The sequence below is a fragment of the Megascapheus bottae genome, chromosome 10 (assembly GCF_031878675.1).
Source record: "Megascapheus bottae isolate mThoBot1 chromosome 10, mThoBot2.hap1, whole genome shotgun sequence".
NCBI classification, from domain to species: Eukaryota; Metazoa; Chordata; class Mammalia; order Rodentia; family Geomyidae; genus Megascapheus; species Megascapheus bottae.
The window spans coordinates 23,941,396-23,958,156 of record NC_143518.1 but is presented as its reverse complement, the minus strand read 5'-3'; the positions used below and the strand labels follow the sequence as shown (position 1 = coordinate 23,958,156).

The 16,761-nt window shown below is 39.9% G+C and overlaps 1 protein-coding gene across 2 annotated transcripts in view; it reads right to left on the bottom strand.

Moving 5' to 3' along the window:
* Astn1 (astrotactin 1) overlaps positions 1–16,761 on the bottom strand; it is a 299,981-nt gene that overhangs the window by 86,497 nt on the left and 196,723 nt on the right. For both annotated transcript variants that reach the window (XM_090340377.1, XM_090340378.1), the window contains exons 9-11: positions 11,326–11,400; positions 3,948–4,085; positions 2,615–2,765 (exon numbers count right to left, since the gene is read on the bottom strand). In XM_090340377.1, the coding sequence (XP_090196503.1) occupies positions 2,615–2,765; positions 3,948–4,085; positions 11,326–11,400 (364 nt within the window). The remainder of the gene's footprint in view (positions 1–2,614; positions 2,766–3,947; positions 4,086–11,325; positions 11,401–16,761) is intronic.

Genomic DNA, 16,761 nt, shown 5'->3' with positions numbered 1-16,761 from the left:
TCATGTAATAATCAGCTCTCACTGTGTCTCCCCGCCTGCCACAGCAATCATATGCTTCATGGCCAATGAGGACATTTCATTGGTTTTGTCTGCCAATCAGCCTTCCCCCCTCCTTCCTCTGGGAGCCATGTGGACTAGTGACTTCAAAGTATTACGCAAATACCAAGTACTGGTATAATTGGGTGACTTTCTGCAGTTGCTCCAGTTCTAAAATGCAGCAGCCTTACAGTAAAAAATACATATTCATCAGAACTAGTCCTGCTAGCTCTGTCTCACAGATCACAATGTTAAATGTATAGAAACCCATCAGCAAAGTTAAATGGGCCAGGATCACCAGAAAAAAAAATACATAAAATAAAAAAGGCACCTGACAGGCAAATCCTCAGGGACTTAGTATGGGGCAGAAAAATAGTAAGAGAGGAAGAATCTGTTCCTGAGTGCACGAATGCATGGTCAGATACATGTGGGGGTGGATTTTAGGGGGTGTGGCTTGGAGGAACACACATGGGCACACACAGTGTTTCATAGCTTATAATGGCCCTAAAGACTAGTAAAGAATGATAGATGGAGATCTTGATGGAGAAACACATAATGATAGAGAAAGAAGAAAGAAAGAAAGAAAGAAAGAAAGAAAGAAAGAAAGAAAGAAAGAAAGAAAGAGAATGGGAGAGAGAGAGGAAGGAAGGAAGGAAGACAGGCAGAAAGAAGTGCTTCGGCTGAGAGTTCCAACAGACAATGGAATCTTCTGAAGGGTCAGTGGGGTGAAGCCACCCCAGGAGGGGATCACTGAGGGACAGCATCTTACCTCCTGGCTGCCTTTAGAAGACATGAGCTAAGGGGAACTTTTCTTTGCATGTTCTCTATAATTTTCTCTGTTATTTTTTGTCCTCTTTATGATACATGCTAATTTCGCCTTCTATCTTCTCCTCAGTTCTCCCCTCCCCCCCCCTCATTCTTTCTGTCATCATCTTCCTTCTTAGATGAACCAGGATTCTGTTAGCTTCAGCCTACTAGGCAGAATGATTCCAGCTAGACCCCCAAAGTACATATCTATCTTTGATGTACAATGGCTCCCTGAACAGAACAGGTGTTCAGATGGGAAAGCCAGAGGATAAAAGAGGGCCTTGGCTCAGCTTTCTCACAGCTTGCCCTGCTCTGGTCCTCTCACACAGCACAGCAGTCAGACTGGGAAGCATGATGGAGTACCATATCCTCCCCAGGGCTAGACGCTTCTGGTCCTTTCCTCCACTGCTGCAGTAACCACATGCCAGGGTGAATGATTCTTCTCTCCTCTCTGTTCTCACTTTGTATGGCTTCTATGTCATCCTTCTTTGTTCTGTCCCCTCTTCCTTCCTGAGGACTGCATCAATCCCATTCTAAACTAGGAAGAGCCAGAATGATAATTTTTTAAAGTTCAGTCTGATGGGTGTAAGAGTGACCAACACAAAGGAACCAGCATAAACCATGACAAAGGAAGTAGCTGCTACCAATTTAACCCAATAGTCTTACTAATACATAGCATTGTGTACTTATTTATTTTTCTGAGTGTAGTTTGGGCCTTTGGGCCTAGATGCTGTCCCATAGCTTTTTTGCTCAAGGCTGGCACTCTACCATTTGAGCCACAACTACACTTCTGGCTTTTTGGTGGTTAGAGATATGAATCTTACAGACTTTCCTTCTTGGACTGGCTTGAAACTGTTAGGATAATAAGCATGAGCCATTTGGCACCCTACTAACAGCACCTTTTAAAATCAACCACAGTTGAGAACTGGTGGTACATGCCTGTAATTCTACCTACTCAAGAGCCTGAGATTTTAGAAATGGTTCAAAGTAAGCCTGAGCAGGAAATTGCATGAGACAGTATTCTCTTATTAGCCATTTAAAAAGCTGGAAGTGGAGCTATGACTCAAATGGCAGAACACTAGACAGAAAAGCTCAGGGATAGCACTCAGGTCCTGAGTTGAAGTCCCAGGACTAGTATGTGTGTGTTTGCACCCGTGTAGGCACATAGATGAGTAGACACACACACACACACACACACACACACACACACACACACACAATGTTTAAAAAAAAAAAACAAAAACAGCAGCAGACCACAGAACTGAAAACATCACAGAAACACCCATTTTCAGAAGTAGGAATTTATTGTGGTTTTCAAGATTATTGCAGTTTTTAAAATATTTTCTCTGCCATTTCTAGCATGAATTACTTCTAACTCTAGATACATTACTCTAAAAATTTTCTTCTATCCTTTGAGTCAATTTATACTATCAGATCGTTGATTCTCAGAGTTCTGACCAACTAGCTTAGACTGGAAAAAAATTATTTCATATAATTCTTAGAATTTTCTGAACACATGGTAGGTGAGCTGTAAGTACTCGGCATTAGTACTGAACACATGGTAGGTGAGCTGTAAGTACTCAGTATCAGTACTGTCTGATGATTAGCACCGTATATCTATCCAGACAAAATTCCTAACATAGATTAAATAGTAGTTACAAATGGGAACCACAGCATATTCCATCTGCATTTCTGCATTTTATCCCACCTTGAGAAATTTCCTCTCTCCATGCTCCAAAGAGAAATTCCAACAATGACAGGACAAACATACCACACAACCAGTGGAATCCAACTTGCGATCTGAAATGCAGCGGAAATTCTTACTGCAGCCACCATTATCTTTGCTGCAGTCACGCACAGGCCCAAAGGAATCTAAGAGCACCTCCAGGCTGTCAAAGGAGGACGATGTCATCAGCTCCTCTCTGCAGGAACAAGAGCAGGAGGCAGGAGAAGGCATGATGATCCAGAAGCAACAACTGGCATTACTCTTCATATTTATATCTGGCCAACTATATGAAGTTTAATTCTCTCTTTGAAAAATCCAAGAGCTGGGCCCCAGTGGCTCAGGCCTGTAATCCTAGTTACACAGGAGGCTGAGATATGAGGACTGTGCTTCAAGATGGGGGGTGTGTGTGGAGGGGAGGGTAATGGGGACCAAGACATGTGAAAGGGTATCAATATATGTGAATTAATGCACCTTCTATCTGGCAAATATCATGTAACCCTTTTATTAATTACAATAAAAAATAAATTTAAAAAACCAGCCTGAGCAGGATAGTCTGTGAGATTTTTATTTATTTATTGTTTTTTTTTTTATTTTTTTTTGCCAGTCCTGGGCTTAAGATCAGGTCTGAGCACTGTCCTTGGACTTTCAAGGCTACAGCTCTACCACTTGGGCTTCAGCACCACTTCTGTTTTTTTTCTATGTATGTGGTACCAAGGAATTGAACCCAGGTCTTTGTGCATGCTAGGCAAGCACTCTACCACTAAGCCAAGCTCCCGGCCCTGTGAGACTTTTTATGTCTGATTAGCTACCCCAAAAAGCTAGAAGTGGAGCTTTGCTCAATTGGTAGACAAAAGAGAAAACAAAAAACCCACAGTGTACAGACCTTGAGTTTAAGTTCCAATACCTTCACCAGCACACACACAACTTATACACACATACAACACACACACACACACATGTGCACATATGAGCACACATGCAAAAATGTTGAAGATTATCCACATTCTGAGACTGAACTAACAAATGATGGATATTCATTATATCTGGGAAATAGGCCATGTCTGTTAGACCCAGGCAAAGGAGGTTTAAAGTCCGGCAGAAAAATGAATGTTTTCTTGCCTATCAGTCCTAGGGTATATGAAAAGTGCTTCTGGACTGTAACTCTATGTCTTCTTCTAGTGAATGAGCCGTGAGGTCTGCAATACTGACTTAGATATGTACAAATCTCGGTCCTCTGAGTGAAGAACTTGCAGGCAGCTCAACATCTTCTCCTTCCAGCATGCTTGGGTGACTTCTCCAGCACCTAGAAACTTCAGGTCATTTCTTATTTTGCCTCCCAAACCACATGTGCTACTCAACATCCTAAAAGTAGACTCACCTGACCTCCACAGCATCCTCCATCACGGTCATGTCTGTCTTACACTTGGCGGAGGGATTGATGGCCAGTTCTGCTGGCGGAATCACAAAGCTCTTGCTCAGGGGTAGCCACATGCCCTCCCCAAGGGTGTAGGTGAATCTGCAGTAACACAAACACCAGGTAGTTAAGGATGGCCATAATCACTCCAGTGACTGCCTCCCTTAGCCCTCAGTCCTCTTCAGCTAGGCTCAATGTTTACCCTTTGTGGATGGGACGACTGAGGGACAGGGATGCAGAAAGGCCTGGGCCTGCTTATGGGATCAGATAGCTGGCAAATGGAGTATGCTACCCACTTACCAGATATCAGAAGTTTTTCAACACCTCGCAAGACAGTGAGCCTTGGCTTTCTTTAGATTTGAAGCATAATTGAAAGCAGCTTGATAGAGAAGCTGCCCTTCCATTCCCACCCCCAGGTGGGGTACCTCAAGAGACAGCAATGGTTACTTTGAGCCTAGAGAAGCCCTGACAAATTAAAAAAAAAACACTTTATTTCTTGTTTCTGTGTATCAGGAACAGCAGTAACTAATGCCAGGATCCTCCAATGAAGAGAAGAGAGGGAGGAACAAACAGACTGAGATTTATTCTCCGTACTCCTACACCCTGAACCAACAGAGCTAACCCTTGGGATATGGAGAAATATTATTATTATTATTATTATTATTATTATTACTAAAAGGAATAAAAGAATCAATCAGCATTTCAAGGGAAAACTTAAAGAAACCTTGAAATTATTTGTTTATTCATTCATATCATTTCAAAGACATTCAAAAGCTCTGTGTTCACAGTCAAAACTAGTCTATGGGTGTGGCTGGGACATCACGAGTTTCAGCTGTGGTAGTCTGGCTTCCCCTCCCAACTTAATGTGGGGGGAGGAACAATGGAAAGATGCTGAAAATTAAGCTGAGTCCTGCATATTAGTGTGCAGCTCACAGAACACCATTTCAGAACCCTACTCTTCTCTCTCTCTCTCTCTCTCTCTCTCTCTCTCTCTCTCTCTCTCTCTCTCTCTCTCTCTCTCTCTCTCTCTGTGCATTAACCCACATCATCTCTTTTCCTCCCTGCTCTGTTTGAGATGCTAGGAAACTAGATTTGGTGATTTAAAATCTTTTTTTTTTTTTGCCAGTCCTGCTCTTGAGCTCAGGGCCTGAGCACTGTCCTTGGACTTTCTCAAGGCTAGAGCTCTACCACTTGAGCCTCATCACTACCTCCAGCTTTTTTTCTATGTATGTGGTACCGAGGAATCGAACCCGGGTCTTCGTGCATGCTAAGCAAGCACTCTACCACTAGGCCAAACTCCTGGCCCTGACTTAAAATCTTTAGTTTAGCCTTTCCTGGATGCTGGCCACAAAAGCAGTCCCACTGATTGGGACTCCCAAACTAGGTGACTTCCTGCCATGCTCTGCAAGTTAACCCTTGGTATCAACATGGAAAAAAAACCCCAAAAAACCAAAACAATAATAACAACAACAAAACCAAGGCTGGTGCTAGCTTCACTGTGGGACATTCCCAAGGGAGATATGAGCATGTGAGTAAGTGGACTGTGGCCTGAGTTTGCAGGATTTCTCTATCTGTACCCTAACTCTTGTTCCCTTATTTCTCCGCTGAGAACTCCCAGATGTTTCTTGTCCTGAAGGAGGCTCTCAAAACTGCCTGCCCTAAGGGGAACAGGCAGTTACATGGGACCAGCTCTGTGTGAGACAAGGGAAGGCTCTGCAGTTGATGAGAAAAGTCCATTACTTAGCAGACTAAAGAAGGCCTCTCCTTCATTCTTCCGTGAATTAACTAGTTAAGTTGAAGGCATGACAGCATATTTAATCACGTGTGCATGCACAGATAGACACATGCACACATATTACATCTGGCTATATTAAGGAGATGATTCAGGGAGAGTAATTATCCTGAAGACACCTGGCACTTGGGACTTAAAGGTGAATGTGAATTGAAGGACAAACTTTCCAAGAGTTTGATTTCTCTCTGCATTTTATGTGTATTTTCCTCTTTCTCTGTTTCTGTCTCTGTCTCTCTCTGTTTCTCTGTCTCTGTCTCTCTCTGTGTCTGCATCTTTATCTCTCTCTGTGTTTCTCTCTGTGTCTCTCTCTGTGTCTTTGTGTCTCTGTCTCTCTTTCTCTCTGTCTCTCTTTCTCTCTCTTTCTTGCTCACTTGCTCATTTATTCTAGGTTTTGAACTGAGGTGCCCCCAGCCCTGTATTTGCTTGCTTTTGAGACAAGTCTGGCTCAGTTTTATCAGGGCTGGACATCTGATAATCCTACTTCTGACTCCCAAAAAACCTGGGGCTATTGCTGTGAGCTATCACATCTGGCTCAAAACGGACATTCTGGAGACATCATTTGACCCCACAGGCTCTGGCAGGAGTGCCTCTGCTATTATCACATATTGTTTCGAGAACATCTACCAGCTTTCCTGGTGCCAGAGACGGGGCAGTTCATTGGACAGAGAGATAAGCTCTTGTTTTCTATTTTGGTTTTGAAACTATAATTTTACTTTGATTATGTAACAGATTTTAGGAAACCATTGGCAGTTCTGGTAAATTGATGATGGCTAATTATTGTTTTGGAAAAGTAGAGTCCATGCCTATCCATCTCCTAGTTTTCCCTCATCAGCTGCATGCAGCTGATTCCTGAGGGACAAAGTAAACCTGAATTGAAACTGTTTTATGGCTTTCCATCTGTTTAGAACAAAGTGTAAGCCTCCACCCCTTCACCTTCTCCTCCTCCCCACCTGTTTCACTTTGGATTCCCACCTCCTAACTGAGCCTAATTGGCTCACCACTTTGTATTTGCTCCTAATATTCTTTCCAGATTTTATACTGAATTGACTCATTGGCTGTGAGAATCCTTCTAGAAAGATCCCAAGAGCCTTGATTTTTCAATCCTGAGACTGGGCAAGGCTCCTACTTCTGCCTATTTTACACAGAGACTTCTTCTGCCTATTTTACATAGAGGCCTTCACTGACCATCAGTTATCTGTCTTTTTCCAAGCCCATCATCATTAAGAAGAGTATTATCTCTGGAGGGGAAGAGGGCAATTCTTTGTCATCTTTGTAACCCTAGTGACTAATGAAATTTATGGCCAAGGACATCACTCGATAAATACTTATTGACAAATCAATAAGGAGATGCTACGTGTTTCTCTACTTTAAAAACCAAAGTGATGGCGACAGCAATCCTCTCTATGGCTTAGCCTCTGAGGATGAATGGATTGAATGGTCAAGATGGATATGGGATTGGTAAAGTGGGTATCCTAAATTCATGGTAGCTTCTGTGATACTACACTGGAAGTCCACAAGAAAAGCAACGTCATCTTCAATCTGTGATGGGGTCAATTTGAAACTCAGAATGTAAAGCCTGCTCTCACATGGCAAGTCCACTTCAGATACAGCTTATTTGTCCTCCCAGTCTCCCACTATTGACACTTTGGTTCTATTTTACATCATTAACATCTAACATATCTATCTATCTATCTATCTATCTATCTATCTATCTATCTATCTATCTATCTATCTATTTTACATCATTAACATCTAACATATCTATCTATCTATCTATCTATCTATCTATCTATCTATCTATCTGTCTATCTATCTACATATATCTGCCAGTCCTGGGCCTTGAACTCAGGGCTTGGTCACTGTCCTTGAGCTTTCTCAAGGTTAGCAGTCTCCCACTTATGCCACAGCACCACTTCTGGCTTTTTCTGTGTATGTAGTATCCAGGAATCAAACCCAGGGTTTCATAGATGCTATGCAAACATTCTACTACTAGGCCATACTCCTGGCTCATCATCTAATATACTAAGAAGGTTAATAGTCCTCCCTCCCCTGCAAGCTGTCTCTGTAGGAAAGATAAGGTCAATCTAGATCTCAGGTGTGGATCATAGCAACTTTCAGCCTATGCTGGCTCATGCCTATGAGATTCTAAAGCTTTCTTTCATCTGAAAAAATCTACTAAACATCTCCAAAAGCCAAATATAGAGTAAGCTGTCAGAAAAAGACTGTGTCCTAAAATCTTATCTGTCCCTCATCTGTGCAGATTTGGCAGGAACAACTTCAAAAAACAAAACAAAACAAAACACCCAAGAGAAGCTGTGTGAGCATCTTGAATGTTCTCCCAAAGTGTGCCCTCTTGCTCGTGACAGCCGGTGATGTCAATTGTAGTTGGTGGCTGCATTAAATGTGGCATGGTCCTATTAAACCAGAGTTTTTACACACACACACATGCGAGAGAGCACTGGAAAGAATAAGTCTGTTTTCTCTCCATGCATAGCTTGGCATAGACTGAGAGAAAATGATAAATAGATTTTGACCAAGCATCTTTACCCTTTCCCAGAGAAGGCCATTCCAGGAAAACTGTGAGAAACATGTCTGAGAGATAAATTGGTCTGAATGAATCCTGCCACTAGAGAGTCTAGTAAAATGGAGTGATTTGTACCATAATCAAGAGGACATCTTCAGTACCAATCTGCTGAGAAGACTCTGTTGTGCTGTGCAAGATCCTCTTGTACTCTTTCAATCCAGCTTGAGTTTCCAGGTTATAAAAATGGGACTGGCATCAACCTCTTAGTCACCATCAGAAATGGAAAACGAGAGATAGATACAGAAGACCTACTGGGATCCAATTTTATGTTGTTTATCAGATATCTAAATAGAATGCCAGCCTTTCTGTCAAGATAACCAAAATCTTCTTTGGAAATGAAAAGCAAGTTAATAATAAATCTGAAATAAAATAATTGACTGGTAAATATGAGAAATTTGGAGGAGGAAAAGTCATTGGCCTAATGCAGTGTGTTAAAAAACATGTGTCAATAGTGGTTATCAGTGAGCCCATACATAGCCGTCGCTATTGGCACATCTCCTTGAATTAATTGGTTTATACTGGGTCTCACATTTGGTCCTTTTAATGAATTAAGGATATTCTTAAAGAGGACCAAAAAAAATAGAAAATAGAAAAGTATTTCCTGGGTGCAACTAAACTCTTCAAGACAGTAGTTGTCTTGGTCATATCTTAGTGATTTGCTCAAGAGATGATAGACTTAGAGACCTGGTCTGGACCAGGAAGGTGAATAGGATTTATAGTGAATTGAAAGGATAGATTTTCAGAGGAGGAAAGAATTTGATTCAATGCATAGAGTGGGAAATATCTCACTTATTTGTGGATCAGTTTGAAGCTAGTTTTGACTAAGAAGAAAGGGCAAGAGAAGAGAAGAGAAGAGAAGGGTAGGGAAGAGAAGAGAAGAGAAGGGAAGGGAAGGGAAGGGAAGGGAAGGGAAGGGAAGGGAAGGGAAGGGAAGAGAAGAGAAGGGAAGAGAAGAGAAGGGAAGAGAAGAGAAGGGAAGAGAAGAGTAGCTTGTTTACAGGAGTTTGTATGTTGGTATTCAATGGAAGTTTTGAAAGTCAGAATCTAGAACTTTATTCCACATTTCAGAGAATATGTATTGGCTTAGGACACTTAGGCTTAATTGGGACAAAATTATGAAATAGTAGCTTAACCAACTGCAGGAAGTGACTAGGTCATAAACATTTCCAGAGTAGCTATTGTTGGTAGTTGGTTAATGTTTCGAATGTCTAAAATATCACTATCATTTTGAGACACTAATTGCTTTTATGTTAGGAACAAAAATTATTAATCTTTTATTGATTAACTGATTGGCACTTGAAAGAGTTCACCTCTCTCAAGCAAAACAACGTTCTTCATTCCTCTTTATATAGTGTTTGGGCATGATATCCAGTAGGAAGTCAATATGTTTAAAAGAAAATGGTATTTCTGAGGATGGAACAGTATTGTATAAGTTCTGCTCTAATAGCAAGTTCATTAAATCTTTGTAGACTTTTAGTATTGGTTTCTTCTTCTCAGGGACCAGGAAACTTATCCATGTTAATTAGCAAAACTACACCTGATTCCCCTATTGCCTTGTTTTTCATTAGCCTTCAAAGGTCCTGGCTGACAAGCATAAGAAAGAGGAAGAAAAAGTCAGCCAAATGATAAATCATTGTTGGAAAGTTTAAAGGACCAATTTACAGCCCAAAGAATGCAGCTGATATCTTTTCCAAAATGAATCCTCAAAAGCAGCCTGAGGACAATGTCATTAATGTGGGCCCAGTCTGCCCAGGGAGAGACACTCAGGAGAGCAAAGGGCGAGCAAAGGCCTTCTGAGGAAGTGCTTCTGTATTCTAGCTAAGAGCATGCCTTAGGAGAACACTGCTATAATTAAGCCGAGTCTCTCCTAAGCCACCAGGCGGAGCAGGGCAAGTTATACAGAGTAGTGAACTCAAGGAGGCAAATTCAGGAGCAAAGTTAAGGTAGGCCTAGCAGAGAGAGTGAAAAGGGGGTAGTAAGCAAGCCTCAGCCAACTGGAGTGTGAAGGAATAGAAAGCAGGACTTCCATTTATCCCACTCAACTCATCATTTCTCCAACCATGGCATGCAGTTGCTGAATTCATCCTTTAACATCAACCACTCATGCAAAACTATTTGTTTTCTCTATTGGAAGGCTTGGTCATGGAGAGATGCACTCATGTCCATACTGCAAGGGCAAGCGCAATCTCTTCCCTTAGTAGATACTCAGAAAATGTACACTACAGGGAAAAAATAGGCTGAGAAAATGGGTGAATGATAAGGTCTTAGATTTAAAATAATTTTGCATCCCTGAAAAAGCCTGATATGAATTAAATTTTATGAAGATTCATTACTTCATAGTTGCCAACCAAATCCTCCCTTAGCTTGGGGGTCTTTGTAATGTGCACTACTGCCAAATGTGCAGGCAGAAATTTGGGAGGAACTAGAAGCATCATACTTGATCAGGTTGGCAATAGATTTTTATAAAGCCACAGTATGGTAGAATTTAGGAAAGGGGAAATGCAGGGACAGAAAAGATTAATTTTCATCAAGTTAAGATGCTGCGAAGAAGGTGCAAATTAGATGTAAAGAAACAAACACACAGAAACTGACAATTGGTCCCGCTTTTCTTTAGGGTCAAAGACTTTCCCTGTATCACCTCGTATACCCCACTAAATAATCTAGTCCAGGATGCAATGTCCGCTCATTTAACAAATGTGTGAGCAGGTGGCTCCAAAAGTTTAAGTAAGTTACTGAAGTTCACAGAGCTGTCAAGGAAGGAAACTAGGAATAAAACGGAAAGTGTGTGACTCTAAGTCCCCAAAAGCTATCACTGGCCATTATTTGGTGCATGTGCCATTGTTGGGACAAAATGCTTAAAATTATTCCTATATTATAATTCAGTACTAGGAGAAAAAACAAGTTCAGAAAGACGTGTGTGTTGGCTTTGCAGACCTACCTAAGCAATTCCCTTAATAACCACTTACCTAAATATTTTATCAGAGGGCTGCTCTCCCAAAACCAGGTCAAAGCCACGCTGAAAGATTGTATAAGGCCAAGGTCTAAAAGAAGAAATATCATTCAGTTAAAGTCCACTCAACAAGCAATCTGTTCATGCTAGCTACCGGGATAGATTATAGAGACCCAACAATGGAGAGGACATTAGTTCCTGCTATCAGGAAACTCACTGGTATGCGCTCACATAGGAATTTGAATCCTGGAATCTGACCCAGAACAAGAGTAATGTTAAAAAAAAAATCACTGAATGTCTAGGCAGGTGGAATTTAATAGTCATGAAAATCAGAATGGCATATAGAGTAAAAGTATATTCAGGCAGACTTCACGTAGTCCTAATGGATGATTCTCCAGAGGTACATTTACAGAAACCTAGCTTCAATCCACTTTTTTTTTTTTTTAAAGGAGGACAGCATAGTTTTGGGGGAAAGACACAGTCTTTTTGAACCAGACAGTTTACATTCAAACCCTGCTTTGACATTGAGCCAACTGTCTGACTTGTTGAGCTTAATTTCTCATTTGTAAAAAATATGATTAATAACAGCTACCTCAAAATCTTTGTGAAGGTTAAGCAAACTTGTTAGATCAAGGTCCAGAGCTCAATCAGGATTGTCAATATGTTCCCTACTTCATTGAAAATTACTTGAGAATTCTAGATCTTTGATAGTTCTAGATGCTCTGAAATATTTTAGTCCCCATCATTCAAACAAAATATTTGAAATGTTATATACAAATAATTGTTATCTTTAACCCTTTCTTTCTTTTTCTTTTTCTTTTTCTTTTTTTTTTGTTGGTGGGTCATAGGGATTAAACTCAGCCTGGGTGGTGTCTCTGAGCTCTTCAGTTCAAAGCTACCACCTTACCCTTGAGCCAAGCCCCACTTCCTGTTTTCTAGAGGTTAATTGGAGATAAGAGTCTCAGGTCCTTTTGTGCCCAGGTCCTTTTGAACCTTTGATCCTCAGATCTCAGCCTCCTGAGTAGCTAGGATTACAAGAGTGAGCCACCGTACCCAGCAACCTTTAAACCTTTCTAGGAAAATCTAGAAAGGAAGCATGAACTAGAAGGTAGTAACACTTGGCCCTTTTAAATAATATATACATTTTAAGGAGCTCAGATCTCTTGTCCACAATGAGTAATTTATTCACCTAAATAGGACTTGTTAAAGTTGGTAACTTGTGCTAAGTGAAATTATTATCTCTTACACTCATGAAAGTTACTCCTATTGCTAATTATTAAGAATTTTATTATGGATATTGATTTGTAAAGGCTACAAAACACATTTTAAATTTTATTTTTTAAATTAAAGGCTACACGTAATATACAATATTCTAATAATTCTAGTATTCAGTAGTTGTCAGTGCAAGGGTTATCACCCAACAGAGGATATCTGAGGGAATATAGGAAGTTGTTCTTGAATAATATGATTGATGGATTGGATACAACTGTCATTTAGAAAAGATGACACTAAAGCAGATAGAAGAGCAGAGTGCTACCACCAGTAAATCTGAAGTGGCCCTGTGGCTCAAAGTGGTAGAACACTAGCCTTGAGCTGAAGAGCTCACGGATAGCACCTAGGCCCAGAGTTCAAGCCCCATGAACTAAAAAAAAAAATGTTGACCCTGAAATTTTAGTGGGCAATCACGATTGCCTATCAAGTACAAAACTGTGTATGTGTCCATATATATGTAAACAAACTCATGAGAATAGAAATTTTTGAATTATGGACAAAATTCATAAAATTTACCTCAAGAAGAAAAACATGAACTGTTTATAACTTTGTGCAACACATTTTGACCTTGTCCTAATGTGGTAGTTTGGGAAAGAAGTGTGTTTCACAATTATATTCAGCCTTCAATTCAGAATTCAAGAGGAGTATGTGTTTTTTAACTGGAAACTTACAGATGAATATTCCAAGAAAGCTAAGGTTTAAAATGTAACCGGACAAGGCTTTCTTGATTTCATTGTTCCTTTTTTTTCTTTGTATTTAAAAATCTATTTTCCTTGGGTTATGTGAGAAAAGCATCTTGAGTTTTCTTACATTTCTGTATCACTCAGGAAAGTAAAGTTTAGGCTTAAGAGTGGCATGGTTATATCATCTGAATAAATTTTTCTTTCTAAAATTAAACACAAAAACACTTTGAAAAAAAGATTGTGTGGGGGGGGGGCGGGGAAAGTTTGGCCTAACGGTAGAGTGCTTGCCTAGCATGCACAAAGACCCCGGTTTGATTCCTCAGTACCACATACATAGAAAAAAACCAGAAGTGGTACTGTGGCTCAAGTGGTAGAGCTCTAGCCCTGAGAAAGCCCAAGGACAGTGCTCAGACCCTGAGGTCAAGGCCCAGTACTGGCAAAAAAAAAAAAAAGTGGAATGCTCAGGACAGTTTTCCACAACATCAATAACACATTTCCCATATTTTGCAGGTTTTTAATTGTCATGGTCTGCTTATAATGATCCAAGTCTAAATGTGAATGTCACTTATATATAAATATAAGAATTTGTACAATGTTAACAGAAGGCAAGTTTCCAATGCATAAAAATTATGTAAGTTAAAGAAAATGAAACTTTGTATGATCATTTTGATTTATCAGTACAGCACACACATACACTCCCATATATATATATATACATACATATATACATATATCTACATTGCTCTAACATGTATCAGGCATTTTATTATATATTATATTATGGAGAAATCTATATTAAGTGCACATTTCTTCCAAGTGCATTATTTTTCTATTTTTACATTTAAAAACAATCATACCATCATACATTAACTTCTTAGTTCTCATTTAATTACTGTAAAGTTATCAAATTTATTTGTTGAAATTTTATGTATGTAGGTTTTATTGCTTAGGAGTTTTGTGCAGGGTAACAAAAAGAGATTTTAAAATATTTATTATAAGATAGGATGCTAGGTCTGATAAGGTTGAGGACTATCAACTTAACCACAACAAATTATTAATTACCTCTTTAGTTGGGATTAACTGGAATCCATGATTGCAAGAAGTGGCCATTGGGACTGTGTGGGAATATAATTCAATTGAGTGACACACTGAGGCTTCAAAAGTACCCAATGTTGCACTATGAAACCCCTGTTCCCAAATGTTGTTCATGTTTGCTGTGTTTATTGTGGATCAAGCCACAGAACAGAGCTTTACTCTGCTTGGTGGTTGTTGTTGTTGTTGAACAGTAAATAGTCCCTTATGGCCACTGAATATTCATTCAAGAAAAAAAGTCTAGAACTCATAAGAAAAAAATGACCCCTATGATCCTAGATACCTAGAAAGGGCAATAAAAAGATAGGAAAGGCATGCAGCTTCCTCCCTTCTTTTTGGGCAGATCAACATTTATTTACTATAAGTTTCATAATTTTAAGCAACACACATTTTGTCTTTTAGCATACAAAACTGGTACAATATGTAATTAGAGTGAATTCTTGGCATGCTTCCTGGGTTGTTTGAAAATGTATTTTGAGGAGACAAATCTTGAGACTGGCATTGATTGCCACGCAAACAATTAACTGCATATAATGATAAAAATAAAAGTATCTTCAAGACACAGTTAATGAATCAATGAACTTGGAAACACATGTTGCTTAAAAGAAGTCAAAGATGCCACCTATTTTTCACATACTGGCAAATATAATCAATTATATTTGAGATGCACAGTACAGACCCACCCTGCTCATATGTAGAAGTTGCTGTTTTGGAGGGAGCTGCCTATTTCTGATACCAGTTCAGCCAGCAATCCTTGTGTGACTTTGGACAAGTTCTTTAATCATTCTATATCCCCATATCCTTATCTTGTTCTCCAAAATGAGGCTGCAGCAATAATCATATCTACCAGGCAAGGCTGTTATGAGGAAGAACTAGTGAATATAATTTAAATGCTCAGAATAGGCCTGGCATTACTGAATGCTATAGAAGCAGTTATTAAACATGTTGAATTTGCTAATTACCTGGATTAAATGTAAATCCTATAAGGAGTGATTTGTGCATTTCCATAAAGGAAGAAAGTCTTGCCCTAAGGTACAATGCAATGCCAACCCATGCTTCACTCAGATCTCAGATTTGCTGGAGAGAAGACAATGGTTAGTAAGAGTAGGCCACCTCCTTCTCCTCAGTGACCACTTTACAGCATTGACATGAACAAAAAAGAGGAGAATGAGCCTCCCATGAAATGAGAAGATAAAGAGTTGTAAACTGCACCTGCAAAAGGAAACTAAACAAATAAAAGATAATTTTCATCCTACTAGATTCAGGCATAATCTGTCAGAGAAATGGAAGTTATAACTTGTTTTAAATATTTATAGATGCCTATTGTATGTAAGCTGTGGCATTGGGCAGCAGAAATTAGAATAAAGAAATTCCTATCCCAGAGAAATACATATGAGCTCAGACAGATAAAAGACCCTGGTAACAAGGAAAGGAATGAACGTACAGGAGATAAAGCAAAGGGGAATTGGATATTGGATGATAGGAATTGGCTTCTGGCAACTCTAACTCATGTCTTCACTGACCTCTGGGAAAGTCTGAGCCTGTGAGGAAATACCATGGGCCCAATGAGTACTGACCTGTCCCTGCTTCAGTGAACATCCTACGTCAATCTCGGCCAGGGAAACAGAGGCATCTAAGCAGAGAGTAGCTTCCATTGCTGAGGGAAAGAGTAAGCGTTGGTTGAAACAGAAATTTCCAGCTCAGCTTTAATCTGTATGTAGTGGCAAGAACCCTGAGATACCAGAGGTATGCAGCACCACTAAACAGGCTGAGCTGAAGCTGGCTTTGAGGAAAGAGCTAGGCCATTAGGAGACCATGGGCAGTGTCAGATTGTGAACAAGGAGTCATAGTTGCCATTGGAAAGAATGTTCAGTTTCTTATCTCTTTTAAGGACAGGTGGCTTCTAATATTCTCATCCAGCATATGTGAGCTTAGGAAAATCAGTCGAATCAAAAGTCAAGATAGACTTTTATAGAATTTGTTTCCAAGATTTCTATTCTGAAAAAAGTCAAGAACCTTAAGATTATCCTCCCTTGTGGGCAGCAGTAGATACATGTCTTTGATTTGCATGCATCACAGGCCATGCATCACAGGAACCATGGCCTCAAGTAGGAGCAGAATTCAAGCCATAGAGGAACCTACTGTCATGGCAACACTGTAGCCAGGAGGGCATACAGGCTAAATGAGTGTGTTAGGCAACACGAGTGATCTTTCCTTGGCCTTTATTTATCCTCATGTCTCAGACAATACTCACAGTATATTCAGCCCATAAGCACTTTGTTTCCCCAGATCCCTCTCTAGTTCTCTAAGACATATTGGCAATTGTAGGCATTTTCTCTTAGACCTAGAATGTTCTGAGCCATGAATGAGCTATCTTCTTGACAACTGGTCTTAGTCCTAGTTGC